The sequence below is a fragment of the Triturus cristatus genome, chromosome 12 (genome assembly GCF_964204655.1).
Source record: "Triturus cristatus chromosome 12, aTriCri1.1, whole genome shotgun sequence".
Lineage (NCBI taxonomy): Eukaryota > Metazoa > Chordata > Amphibia > Caudata > Salamandridae > Triturus > Triturus cristatus.
This window is the reverse complement of record NC_140595.1, coordinates 40,715,084-40,730,312: the sequence shown is the minus strand read 5'-3', so window position 1 is coordinate 40,730,312 and position 15,229 is coordinate 40,715,084. Positions and strand designations below refer to the sequence as shown.

At 41.6% G+C, this 15,229-nt stretch overlaps 1 protein-coding gene across 1 annotated transcript in view; it reads right to left on the bottom strand.

Annotated features, from left to right (window-relative positions):
- TMEM59L (transmembrane protein 59 like) overlaps positions 1–15,229 on the bottom strand; it is a 110,952-nt gene that overhangs the window by 31,786 nt on the left and 63,937 nt on the right. The window contains exons 5-6 of the mRNA XM_085639804.1: positions 3,701–3,809; positions 1,173–1,284 (exon numbers count right to left, since the gene is read on the bottom strand). Coding sequence (XP_085495930.1) covers positions 1,173–1,284; positions 3,701–3,809 — 221 coding nt within the window. The remainder of the gene's footprint in view (positions 1–1,172; positions 1,285–3,700; positions 3,810–15,229) is intronic.

Below are 15,229 nucleotides of genomic sequence, written 5' to 3'. Positions count from 1 at the left end.
TGCTGATATTTTGGAGAGGGGGGGGTGGGGGACTACATGTTTGTCATAGGTTGTGGGTGGGATATCCCGCTTTCTCAAAGAATAGTTATACTACATATCACTGAGAGCCTTGGTGGAAATAGATATAAACGTCACCTGTTATTCCTTGGCCTTACTTTGGCAAAGAGATATCACTAGGGCATGGAAGGATGAATCCCTGCAGTCCGTGGTGGGGTGGATGAAGGGATTGGACTTTGCCATGAGCCTGGAGATCCCGGTTTTCAAGGCGAGGGGGTACCCCCAGAAACATTTTAATATTTGGAAAGGGTGGGCGGAGTATAGAGGGTTGTATTTGGAGCCTGCTCCCCCATCTCTGCTTTTGAAGATCAACTGAAATGAATGTAATCGCTCGAGACTCAAACGCTACAGATGTTTGCCCTTATTGTAAACTGCTTGGACCCTCGTATATAAGATTTATTTGTTTCTCCTGCAGATACAATGTGGCACTATTGTTGATCTTTATAAAAAGTTGTTTAGCAAGATGTTTACTTTATAAAAGATACTACAATATTATTGGAAATGTTGATATCACTACCTGTGATAATGTATTTGTATCACTGGTATCCCTCGAGGCACCAGACCTGTACCGGCTGTCAACAATAAAATTATGTTATGAAAAAAAAAAAAAAAAAAAAAAAAAAGACAGAAAAATAATTCTTGCCTGTTTGAATGTTATTTTAAAAACAGTAAAAATACAGAGCACTTTTGTGAGCACCTCTCAATGCTGTCAGAGATGATTGCCAGACCAACGTTGGAAATGCTGATAGGGACTTAAAAATATAAAAAGATAACAGTTCATAAATTGCACATGGCAGTCCTACAATGCTAATGTGTTTAGGGGAGTACACGGTTACATACGTGTACTTCTATAATTTAAATAAATGAAGAAATAGGCTAGTTTCAACCTGATTTCTTCTTAGAAGAAACGAATATGGATAATACAAACGAAACTAAGAAAATAAATATGAATAGTCTCAAACAAACATTACAAATATAATTACCAAAAAATGGGAGCCCTAGAACTATTTTAAAACCTTCAAATGTACTTAAGGGTTTCAAGTCTTGAGGGGATCGAGCGAAGATAACAACCCCCTCAAGAGTCAGTCCCTCCTTGCTGTTATAGGCATACATACTTAGACATGCATCCCAAAAAGTCATGCTCTTGTTGGGAACTTTCTAAATGCTGTGGCTTGTGTTTCGATTTGGTGTCTTTTGATGACGTTCTGTCCAGCTTTTGGGGTACACCTGAAAGAAATTGAAAAACACGAAGTTCAATACTAAGAACAAATGAAAAAAATTACTGGCCATCAAGAAAGTTAATAGCATTAATAATCCTGCTGTAGATCACACTAAGGGAAGGGGAAGCTCATTTCCCCAGGCTTGAATAGATACTAGGCCAATGTGGTCTGATTTTACTTTGAAACTCTGAAAGGTAATAGGAGTGACAGATTTATGTATGGGGAACAGAATGACTGATGTATTTCACAGAGGGGTTCTGAGTGACATCAAATAGACAATAAGGGCGAAGCTCGAGCTGTTTATGTGGTCATTCAAAACCCAAAGGTGAAAACATGCCTGTAATTTCATCCCAAAGCATATACCTTGGCTTTCAAAAGCTACACTGGTGTAGAAGATTAATGGGGGAGCTATACTGAACTTTACCTGCCTTGTGATATGTGATACCTGCCAAGCCACCCCAACCCCCTACCCAAAAAGCCATTCCTCTCTTTCTTATCCCAAAAAAGATAAAAATATACCTAATCTCATGCCACTCATGCCCACCACAATTTGCGAATTCTCCTCCGCGCTCACTGAAAAAAAAAATTCCGTTCTCCCACCAAAAACCATATGTGCCTTCTCTCTCTGTCCCTGCCTTAAAGATACTCTCCACAGAGACAGAGAGCGGATGCCACACTGTCAGAGCTCTGTGAGAGCCACTCATCAGTGCAGCACGTTTTTCTCCTGTATGCATGGGTTAGAAGAGACTTGTGCAGAGAGAGAACTTGCACATGTATACTCCTGTAAAAGGCCTGGAAGATGTAGAAGAAGGTTGAGGAGAACTCTTGCCTCCATTCTGCCCCCTAGTTTGAGTCTCCACAGACACTGTCGAGGTGGGGGAACAAAGGGAAAGCAAGTGCTTTCACTGGTGACATAAGAACAGTTAACACTATTATTCCACCAAAGCAGTGATAACCGCATCTTGAACCAGTCATTCATTCGATCAGCTGTCACAAAACACCATCTATAACACCAGATTTAGTTCTGCAAGAACTGGGCAACATAGCATTCTTCAAAATTTACAATAATGGTCATAAACATTTGTAAAGCTCAGGGCTATAGCAATAAGGCAAATGTATACCTGTAGTAGAACAAGCTTTATGTCAGTAAGTAGTATATCAGTTGATCGCAACAGGTCTGCCCGACACTAGAATATTCTGGATGTGCAATAATGGGATTTACTCAGTGTGCAAGTTACGGGCTCCCTGGAGGCAGTGTACATTCTTCTTTGGTTGGCAGCGTGGAAGACTTAACCAGTTCTACTTTTACAAAATGCTGTCTTGGAGATAAATGAATGTCCTTTTATATGACCAGCTTTTGTGGATTTCTGGAACAGGAGTCCATAGTGGAACTAGTTTGCACTGGACAAGTGAAATGGTGAACCACGCCGGGCACAGCTAAAACAAATGGCCACATTTGCTAGCTGACCGCTAGCAACACTCCATTGGACATTACAGACACCACATTATACAATCACTCAGATCCTGAAACAGCCATAGATACTACCGACAATATGATGGGAGAATATAGCTGCAAACGTGCCAAATTCAAGGATGGCATGCTGAAGTGCAAATATTCCCCTGGCCTCTGGAAAGCAGGTTCAGGCTGTACAGGAGGTTAATGTGTGCCTACAGTGACATTTGGAGGTGATACAGAAAAGATTAATGACCTACCTGTAGCAGGCAGCCATTATTTTAAGGTCCTCTCATCAGGGAGGTAGAGGAAAACACGAATACATTTCCATTTTGAAAAGCCGATTTTTAAACACAAAAAACAGGTTTTTAACTGCCCTACACTGGCAATGTTGCCCAGTTTTATTGCTTTTCTTTAAAATGTAGAGAGAATTAATGAATATTTTCCAGTATAGCTTGCACTAGGCTGTCAAACTCTTCGCTTTTAAAATTGGATTTTCAAAACTGAAGAGAGTGTACGTATAAACCTCCACTGTTGATGGCAATCTAACCAATAAGAATCATCCCTGCACTTGCCATTTTGTTTGTCAGGCCTTAAGAGAGAAGAGATATTGATGTTGGGTAGGGCAGCAGGTTCTAGTCAAGAAGAGCATTCAGCATACCCTTAGAGAATGCAGCTTTCCTCTATGTGAATACTCTTCTACAGCAGATGAAAATTGGTGCGAGACCAAGGTTTCTTCCATGGTACCAGGCTGTGGACTGAGATGTCAATGCCAACTCCAGAAGACTTACCAACTGATATTTTAAATCTTGAACGGTCCCCAGGATTTATCGGTTCTACTCTGGAATGGATTACATCCAGACAAAACTTATCAGACTGTTCTGAAGACAGTTTTGTAAACACTCAAGGAAACATTTATGCATTCTAGAAAAAATATTTCGTTCAAATATTAAATCAGAGCACTATGTACCTGGATGTGGCTTCAAGGTGTTGAACCTGGAAGGAAGCCAAGCCTTCTCTGTGACATCTGCTTTAGGTGCCTGGACTTCGGCAACTGGATACTCAATTTCCGGCTGGGACTAGGAAATAATATTAAAATATTCCAATGGGTATCTTGCAACAAACTAAATTCACACTTATACCATCTTGGTACTTTTAAATGATGAAATAGTGAATAAACTTTTCAAATGTTTAGGCTGGTTTTGTAAAAAGGCTTCACACAAAGTTACACAAAAACAGTAAGTTAACTTTTAAAGGCCTATTTCCTTGCACACCATAAACAAATGTTAGTCCTTCTTTCAAGCTGATATCAAACCTACTACAAATTAACTTATGTTGAACAAAAGTGTGCCTAACGAAATATATATTTCAAATGCTTGAATAATTGAGGTAGCTCTTCTCCTGGTAATAGTGGGCTTCTTAGCTGCCACAAAGTCTCCATTAGTTTGGGATTGAAACAGTCACAAAAACAATATCTTGCAAACTAATGATGTGGTGGACAGTGGCGATCTTCAACATTTTGAACAGGTCCAGCACCGAAGCTGGGATTGCACATAGCCTGGTGCGCACTCATTCAAAACCTGCCACCTATGGGCTGACTACAGCATAGTTAAAGAGGGCGAGGGTGGGCTGTTCCAACATAATGACACTGTAAATTAATACTACTTCTCAATATGAAAATCCAAATAATTAATACAAGTAGCAGGTCTCTGAGTGACCACTGCAGGGCTTCCAGGATACGGATGTGGAATATCATATGAGAATGAGATCGGAGCTCGCATATTCACTTGCACATTCACCAGTCCATTCCTCTCAGCGAGTTAAGCGCCAGAACCATAAATCTGTCTGTAACCTTCATGTCACTTATGACTTAATTATACTATTCTGTGAGCGATAAAAATGGATACAAGTCTGCTTTGCAGAATCTGTTTCTGCGATGACTGGAAGATTACACCCACTGCCTTCTGTAAGAGAAGAAACCTGATCTGCTAATCCCATGCAGGACCTGTTGTGTGAGGAAGCAAAGCTTGTACTGCTGTACATGTCCTGTGATGTGTGCGTTTGTGTTGCTGCAACCCTAGCTGTGCCGTCTGCCAAAAGGAGGCAAGCCAGCACTGCTCCTGCCCAAGGTGCACCTTTTCTATGAAGAAAGTTTTTCCACTGGTGTTGCCTCCCTCCATCTTATGAAAATACAAAGCACACATTTAATGCATCGTACAGCATGCACCTGAACCAGGTACTTAACGTAAAACTTACTTACATTCGGTAACATGATATCTGGCAGAGACACAATCTAGCCGCAGATTTATTAACTTTTTTATTCTCCCCAGGCGCCAGTCTGGATCTGGACATTTTTCAGCAGTACCTCTGCATGCCGGGGAACGGCATCATGGCTCCACAGTGACGTTGACTCCAGTCATGACGCCAGTGAGCCATACAAGTCCCTCTCAGGCAGCCGGATGTCGGTTTCTTTGGTGAAACCTTCCACGGCAGAACGCAAAGCCATCAAAGAAACTGGTTGTGGAAAGTGTGCCAAAAACCTTTCAAACATCAATTACGTAGAAATATAAAATGGTATGTTAATACTAGCCAACGAAACACAGAGCTACATGAAACCCTGCCCCCTGGTGAATAACCCCTATGTAAGGGAAGAAAACCATACACTCTAAAGGTCAGTCATCAATATTAACAAATGACATGACAATCGGAAAACAAAGCCTACAAACCAAAAAAAAAAAAACACAAAATGTTTGTTGAATCACACCACTGTGTGACATATTGATAGTGCCAATTCAAGGTATGATGATACCAAACAACGACTTTCAAAGAAAAGAACAAATAAACCAATGCTGCCCACTGGTGTCTAATCCAGTGTGAACGAGAAAACGAAAACACACACACCCACACCCAAACACCCACCCACACACTCATCCACCCACCCACCCACCCTACTGACTACACACATTTGGAAAATGGATGGTATGGCAACTTCTAAACAAAAGCTATGTGGCCAGGTCAAGCAGTCTGTTAAATCCTAACCTAAGTTGAGATAGTGATCGCTGGTATATAAAACCAGAACTGAAAAAAGGGTATAACCCTTACCTCAAATGTCATTCACAGAGTGGAGAGGATGGGCAGAGAGTAATGAATCTGCAGCTAGACTGTGTCTCTACCAGATATCACGTTACTGAAGGCAAGTGACTTTCACATCGGATAGAAACATCTAGCCACAGATTCCTAAACTTCTGAATTAAATACCATAGCTATACCCCACTGGAGGAGGGTGTGCAAACTAATCAGACCAAAGGCACGTAGAAATAGCAAAACAAGAGCTTTGCTCTTAAAAGAATACATGATCACCGTCAAGGAACATATAAACAAATAACCTTACAGGCCCGAGAGAATTGGCCCTTGAAGGAAAAAGGGGGAAAGAAACCCTAAAGAACCATCTGTCAAATAACAGACGACATTATCCCCTATTACACAAAGGGGAAAGAAAACTCAATGACCAAAAAAGGTAGAATGCACGATAAAAGCCATGTAATCTGCAATGTTCATGACAATAAAGAAAATCATAAAAAGAAATGTCCTGATAAAATCCCAAAGAAGGATTTTCAGAACCCATTTCCCCAAAGGATAGATGAACAACCATCCCTCCATGGTATAAATAATTTAGTTTGGACAAAGTGAGCATTCATATTAATAAAATTCGCCAATTGTATAACATTTTGCCACAAAGATGCAAATATGAACATAATATATATTTACAAACATAAATGTGTCTCCAGATACTCCGACCGGCCTGGCAATTAACAGAATTTTGCCGGCCAATAACTACTGCCAGACCGTAAGGAGGTATAAAGCTTGCCCTCGCACAGCTTTCAGTGCCATAGTCTGAAAGACTGAACACAACTTCCATTGTTTCAACATTTACTACTATATTTTTTTGACATACTGTGTCCCTCTGTCGTTACACTGTACTTTGTTTAACATAACTTCCTTGTGAATTTTCGTGCTCTCTATGATTCATTTGTGTTTTTAACTTGTGGTTGGTACATTATTAGCCTTCCAGTTCTAGTTTGATTGTAAAGCGCTCCGATATCCCTTGGGATCTTGTTCGCGCTATATAAAACTTCATAAATAAAATAAATAAACTTCGGGCCATAGGTAAGAACGAAAAACCAAGGAAAGCGAGAAAAAGAGAATCAACCGCATCTTTAATTAAACCCTTTTTATTTTCGAAGAACAAATATGTATAACACATATGATAGACATGTATACTTAATAACAAACTGGAACCAAGAAACCGTTCCATAAAGCGCTTCGCAATAATTTTGAAAATGTTACGCACCTATGAGCGCACTGGTCAACAACAAGCACATACGTCCACACCTGTGATAAAAAGACCCATATCATCCCAACAATTAAGTGAAACACAGCAGCACACTAAATCATCTATACCCGTATACAAAAAGCCACTTTGAAATGAGGTGTTTGGCAAAAATCCCCAACCCAGTGAAAAAAAGGGTGGTAGACCCCCACAAATACAACACCGTAGGTGACTTGCAGTAAGAAAAAGCTGTTCGTTCTAAAGAACGGACATCACAAGAAACAGCAGTCATGATTCCTCACAAATTAAGGAATGCAGAAACCAATAAGTACATCCTTTCCAAAAGACAGGGAATGCTGATGAAACAGAACCACGTATATGAAGAATATCATAGTAAGAAAAGCTTACTATAGAGTAAAAAATTCTCCTATCATAAAAGTGTCTCCAAAGACTTTTATAGATGAATTGGCGGCCTTTTTGGCGATCAAAACGGCCCAACACCTTAGGACATTGTTTGAAGTCAAGGACAACAAGCCATCCAGATTACATTGGTAATGGGGCAAGTTGGCCCAACTCAAGCATCATAAACCTTTGGCTGCAAATTTACAGCAGCACAATATGGTGCAGGGATAGGAAGTGCCTGCAGTTGAGGTAATATGTATGCCTTCACTAGACACTGTTTCTTTCACCTATAGGAAGAACTCTCAAGCAAATAGCAATCAAATAATGCAAACATATACTCTAAGCCAGAGCACCGCTTCAACTTGCTGAAGCACCCGATTACTCCAAGAGTAGACCAAAGAGTCACTATACACCAGTCTACATTTGACAACCATATGCCTCTAAAAGAACACTGAAGAGGAAAGCCATGCAACTTGCATACTGAACTGCTTCGATGAAGCATGTAACAGATACACTTCCATGCAGGAAGATACCTCTCTTTAAGATAGCCTCTTGCACAGATAGCTCATCTTCAGATGCCAGGAAACAAAGGGAACCTCCCCCAAGTCATTTAAATCAATACACAAATAAAAAAAGAAAATGGTACTGAGATTATAACCACCACTCCTCACCGGAGTACACATAGTAGTACTGAAACCAAAACTGGATATATACAACATCCTAACAAGGATTCTCCTTTACCAACAAAAACATATATCCCAAGCCCAGGGACAAGCAAAGCACACAGTCACAGAAAATATAGGACTACGACTGTAATTCTCAATCTTTCATGGAAGCGTTTTAGCACCGCATCTGCCGGATCGCCAAAATCACTGGTAACATTAAATGGTATATCGGTTAAAGACGACTGGACAGCTTCTGAGAAACCTGAAAATGCCAACCAAGCCCAATGCCTTAGAGCCACTGCAGATGCCGTGGTCCGACCCACAGAATCCGTTGTAACCGTGCCACACCTTATGGTAGGCCTAGCAGCCTGCTGGCCATCTCTAATCAACTTACCTACCTCAGCACAGAGATTGTCGGGAAGAGATGGGAACATGTTCTGTAAAGAATCCCATAAAGCATAGAAAAAGCATACCAGCACTCAAGACGTGTTGGTGGCTCTTAATGCTGATAGCTGCAGCAAATATATGCTAACCACAAGCATCTTCACCCACAAGAGTCTTAAAAGTAGAATCTATATCTGGAGAAGACGTTGCAGCCCGAGTCACCAGGCCACTAGTGGACGGAGGTCTATGCAAATGAACTGGGTCCCCAGGTGCAGGTAAATGCCTACGTGCAACATCACTGTCCACTGAGACCACCGATTCAGGCTTGGCCCAAGCACAAAAAAAATGATAAATAGGGACTCACGATACGGAACAGGCTCTTCTCCAGTCTGTCCCTGCCAAAGGAATTTGAACATAGGGTCTGTAGAACTCTGCACCGTGGAAAGTGACAAGTCTAAAACTGCAGCCACTTTCCTCAACATGTCTGCAAAGGAGGAACTTGCCTCCATTGCAAGACTAGGGGGAGAAAGCAACCCAGAGGCTGGTGAAGAATCCAGCCCACTAGTCTCACCAAGAGGTGTAAACCAGCTCTCCTCCACCTGAAACACACTGGTGTCAGAAAAGGGCTGAAAAGTCCTGCCACCGTCAATACAGGTGCCCATCTCAATGCCTCTTCCTGAAAAGGGGACACAAATTGTACAATCCCCTCAGGTTGCACAGCCGCCACAACGTCGACTGAGGGAGGAGAGGAGACTTCGACCGGTGTCGGAGTTGGTTGATCAAAGACCAGTGTCATAGGCAAAGATCCTGAAGGACTGTGAGCCTGCACCAAAGCGATGCCAGCTGACGTTAAGCGGCACCGATTTAGCGACTCCAATGGCTCACCATCACCAAGGACAAATCCTCCAATGGCGCCCCACTCACATCCGTGGGGCCTAGAGGTGCTTCAGAGGGAGATGGGGTCCGAAAGATTAGGTGTAATGACTCATAATATTCCGCACCAGGTGTCAAAGTCGGTCGAGAAAAAACATCCAGAGGAACCGCTTCTCCAGATCCACGTTACAATGCGGAAAAGGAGAAACTGAGAACTGCGTGCCAGTCGACTTCACTGCGGAGCCGTATGACACTGAAAAATGTCCGGATCCAGACTGGCGCCTGGGGAGAATTCAAAAGTTAAGGAATTTGCAGCTAGAGGTCTTTATCAGATAATATTTGATTTGTGATACAGAGTCCTGTAGTTCTGAGGAAGGCTCCTGATATCATAGAGCAATATACGAGTGCTGAAACATGTCAACTGAAAGAAGAAAAAAGGAAGAAAAAAAAATGCTCCATTGACAAATCATCCAGTTTTTCATCTTGTTGTATGGAGGAACCAGTAAAAAAACATTTTAAGTAACCTACACGCCATTTTCATAGAGGTCAGACAGTTTAACAACAACATATATGTTGACATAATGGACCTTAGCCAAACAAGGAACCCCATAACTAGGATACTGTACAACCATTCAACAGCACTACTCATGGATGTTTGGATGCCAGGGCTAGTAGCGGAACCCACTTTTGAAGCATACCACACAAGGCAAGCAAGCGTTGATAATCCTATGCGAGTACATGAATGTATGGTATTTCCTTAAGAGGTTTGACTGTTTCTGTAGGTTTATGTCTACCGAGTACAGCATTCCTTTAACTACTTAACAAAAGGAGTTAGCCCAACGGCTAGGGCGGTCGACCTCGATTCTGGGGAACTGGGTTTGAGTCTCGGCAATGACGCTGAACATCCTGTGATTCTGGGCAAATCACTTAATCTCCCCATGCCTAACAAAAATGAATGTGCCCTCATGTAATGCAACTGGTGCGATGTAAAGCGCTCGGATACCCGATTCGGGTCAAGTTTGCGCTATATAAAACTGCAAAATAAAAATAAATAAAAAATCTCAACCCCTCTCTAGAATCCAATTGTGGCAACTGTCTATTGTGTGCGAGTGGATCATTTAATAGTAGTCCTACAAAAGAGACATGTTCTTTACTTATTCTTTGTGTTGGGGGAACATTGCACCGCTTCGTATAAAATAGACCACTAAACAAAATCTTTTGCATTGCAATACTTGTTTTAATGCATACTGTGAATAAACAACCTTGCCCTCACAAAATATGAGCGTAGAATCTACTTTTGGATATATTGTAAAATGATATATGTTTTTCACACAAACCTGGCAACAGTAAAACTTTAAAACAGGTGACAAGTGCCATGTATCACACCTTTTGCCAATTCAGGAATTCTAGCCAATAGCACTGTGTGCTGCGGTTGTGAGCGCATGAATGGAGTGTTAAATTCAAAACGGATAGCTCCACAAGGCAACATGCTGTTGGCTGAAAATCCTGGAATGGCTGATGGTATCATATCATAGTGCCCCTTGGCAGACCTGTGAAATAAAATTTAGTTCCTGAACTTCTGCCTGTTTTCTTGTTGGCAATTAATGGTTAAACAGTCCAGCAGGTGAGAGGATAGAGGCAGCTTCTGAAACACAAATACCAGCATGTCACTGCTAATGAGCAACATTAACACTACTCAGAAAAACAAATGGAATGTTAAAAGCAGTGATCTACCACAACAATGCAAGCATCAATAGCTGAGCATGTCTGAAGAGACACAGAGAAATTAAAAACAATGTGCAGACACCCCTCTGAGCCCATCCTATGCCCAGATAATGGTATGAGTTAGGTTACGAGCATGCAACACCACTGTAGACGTGCCCTGTTTTTCACGGGTGCAGCAAATGCTGCAGATGCTGCCAAGCAAGAGTGGCCATTGGTGGTGGGTGTATGTGACATCAGATTATGATGACCTACTGTTACAGCTCTCTCACCACAGGCGGCAGGTTTTCTCTAGGGTGGCAGGCCCCACTGTGAACAGGGCAGAAAGAGCAGCGGCCACGCCAATATCGAAAATGGGCCCAGAACGGCTGCTACAGGGTATTGTCGATCTCAAATTCAGGCACACTCAAAACGTGCCATGGCTGCAACACCAGGGGCAACACCAGAGATCTCACGGGGCATGCTCCGAAGTGAAGTGGTTCCACCAAGGACTTTAGGGACTCTCTTCCAGACTAGGACACGCAAGTCATACAGACAGTTTCGAGTGGACGTGCCACATCACCATTTCTATCCACATCAACTGACAACATCTCCTACTGGGTTGGCTTGCTCCTTCACTCTCGTTCAGGCAGCACTCCTACGGCTTCAAGGATCAGACTCCAAGTGATATTGCCTCACCTTCAGGAAGCTGGCTGTCAGACACCTGCTCTGTTTCCAAAGTAATTCCCTGGGTACTCTGTGAAGCACCCCCTCCTTTGTCAGAGTGAATTTTGAATTGGAACAACAACTGGCACTCTCATGCACTGATGACAGACCGGGGATGTGGATTCTCTGCCAACCCGCTCATAACTGGTTTAAGATGGTTCGCTTTTCAGGTGCCCTTCTCAGCTTATCTTCAAGACTCTGCTTTTGGCTCAAGTGATGTTCATCACAGCACAGTCACGCACAGAAATGAAAAGAGGTAAGAGCAGACTGCAGACGAATATCAGCCACAACTGACTTTGATCCGAAAGAGACAAAGTGCTGCTCTCCTTCTAAAAGGCCCTTCAGAATTTGACAACAGTACCTGGAGCCTCACCATTCAACCCTGCCGTCCACCAAATGGAAGTTACCAGAAGACTAATTAGTGGCACTTTCTAACAGAAAGGCCCCAATTGGATTTCAAAGGGAAAGCATGTCTCCTTGCTCTCTACTTCAATGAGTGGGTTCCCTTCTTCCAGTCTCAGCAACATTAGCAATACTTCCAAAAATGGAATGCACAGCTTATGTCACTCTAGTTCACTCACACACACATGCAGTGTATAACATGCCTCTTATACACACACAGATTCATACAGGGGCTCAAAATCTCTGCACTTGGATTCTGAATTCACTATTAGCAGATTAAACTAGAAGGCTCTCACTCACGCAAGTAAAACAGTCTGATCCCACTAGGATCGTTATAAAACACGGGATGCTGCCAAAACCATACTATATGCATGAACTTGTGACAGACAGACTTCTTTCACAGGAGGGCTCACTTGGTGCACCCATCTAGGTTCAACCCAGGATTAGTCTCAAATACAAGGCATACCTAGGACTCGGTGTACATTCTAGGGTAGTGCAAGGATGCAGTAAAAAAAAAAAAAAGTGGACACCAGATACTTCAAAGTTTGGCATGCAGGGAAGGGGCTTGATTGTAAACTATGAAATGGTCACTACCGTCCCAATAGATGGGAAGCTGGAAATTATCTCAGCAATGGAAAGGTTTTGCAAGGCTAACCTGACACAAACCAACAACCAACAATTGTGAATGTGCCCAGGAGCCTTTTCTTGGGGAAAATCTGTAAGCTATCTATAAATAGGAGTAAGTATCTAGAAATAAATAAATAGGAATAAGTATCTAGAAATAGGAATAAGTATCTAAAAATAGGAACATTTGGGAATCGCTAGACTTCGCTTCACCAGCGTTCAAGCCCCCCTCAAAAAACAGACCCTTTCACCCTACTCAACTGGGATTCGAAAGCCCCTCAAGCAAACAGTCATTTTCGGACTATCATGCTCCTCATTAACTCAACAGTCATACACCAGATATATTGATTTGGTTAATCTATTGGCACTACTATTCTTTTGTTTTCTTTCCTCTTATTATTATTCTTTTTCGTAAATAACCCATTATTCTTTTAAATAATTGTATGAAGGTAGGAGTTATATGGTATAACCAATTGTAACTTGCATAACAGAATTCAAAATAGCAATATTGCTTGGTCTATCGGGACAATTTAACATAACTATCTCATATGTTAACAAGGATCTTCAGAAAAGCAATGCAAGGTTAAATCACTCGTCTATCAATATATATCATGTGTAAGACTTTACAACGATGTATCATCCTTCGACTTCTACTGATGAACGCATAGCGTTATTGCGTCTTTCTTTTCCTCTGTATTGTGAAAATCCAATAAAAACGACTTGGAAAAAAAAAATCTGTAAGCTTGTAACTTGGGTCTCTGAGAAGCAGCTATAGATCTAGATGAAAGAGCTCAGATCACCTTTTATGAGTTGGACAGTGTATCTGTGGCAAATGCTATTGGCTGGAATTGAGCCATGCCTGCTTGTTCTTCTCTGTACACGGCTGGCCATCTCGATGTGTAGCAAATATCACACTACAGATCGACTAGTTATTTTCTGCCATTACGATGTGGTAACGAGGTATAAGCTAGTGGGAGCAGGTGACTGCAGTTGAAAAGGGTGTGCATGAACCACAACCACCTAAATCACCACATTCATGGCATTTAATGACTTCATCATCCTTCCAGACATTGGATATGGCAGAACCAGGGATTCAAGCATCCCAACAGTGGTGAACATAGTTTCACTTATCAAGAAGACGACCATAGAGCAATGTCAGTTTAAGGTGAGCTGTATAGAAATGCACTTATTTTACACATTTCTTAAAAGGGACCCATTTTTGGTGATTCCAATACATTACCAAGAGACCAAAGGGGTGGGGGGGGGGGGGGGGGGGGGAGGGGAGAATACTGCACAACTGCCAGTGCTGCCTAGTGAAATACAACTGTGGTGCTGAGGTTGCTTTCTTGAGTTCTATAAAATGCCTGCAAAGTATTTACTGTACTGTTTTCAACTCTTTCTTACAGAACTTAGTAGCACTTTATTTGTGCACCATTACCTTCTGCAATCCACATGTGGCTATCATTAACCCAGTTAACTTAAGCTACTTTATGCGTGCTGAGGTATACCAAAGCGGATTTGGGGGAAAAATTATAATATGGCTTAAATGGACAGCAGTTACAATGAGCTTCCTTATAGTGACAGTCACAGTGAAATGTACCGTCATCTTTTGAATGTTTCATAACACCTTGAAAGCATGCAGAAAAGCCATTGGTATTGGGGTAAACCAATAGCAAGTTTGGTCACTGAAAAACTTACTACTGAAATTCGTATGCAATATTTCCAACAAGTCAAGATAGCATCTTTGGTTTCACCACATGTTATTCGAGCTTGAAAAATCTGGTATTCATGAAATGTTCTGAAGTGCCTTTAGGAAAGGGCACGCTCAACATAAGAGGCCACATTCCAAACCAATACTGCGAATATCTTTGAACTGGGAAATGGTTTCACTATAGGATTTAAATCTAATAAAAAAATAAGCCTTAACAAATGACAGACAAAAACATAATATGGAGGCAATTATAGGTCAGAGAGTCTATTCAACCTGGATACAAATCTCAGAAGCACTGCCTAACGAAGGGTTAGCAGAACATTCTGATGACCGTCAATGGGGTCTGCCACAAATGCAGTACTGAAGGACTTGAAAGTAAGATTTGCAAATGAGAAGTGAGTCTGATACAGCCACATCATTAAAACATACTACGTTTTGGGGGTGGGAGTATTTTTGCTGGCAAAAACTAAGAAGTGACGTTATAGTTAGATGAAAAGTAAAGTTTTAAACTGTAAAAGCCACTGAAATTAACCAGTTATAGTTAACATTTAGTAACGATATCCAGGGCCACTGGAATTATGCAGCAGAGGAGGGACAAATTGTGCAGTAGGGTTGAGTAAATAATTCAACAAGACAAATTATACGGCTTAATGCTTCACATTTTCTGATACTATTACTTCA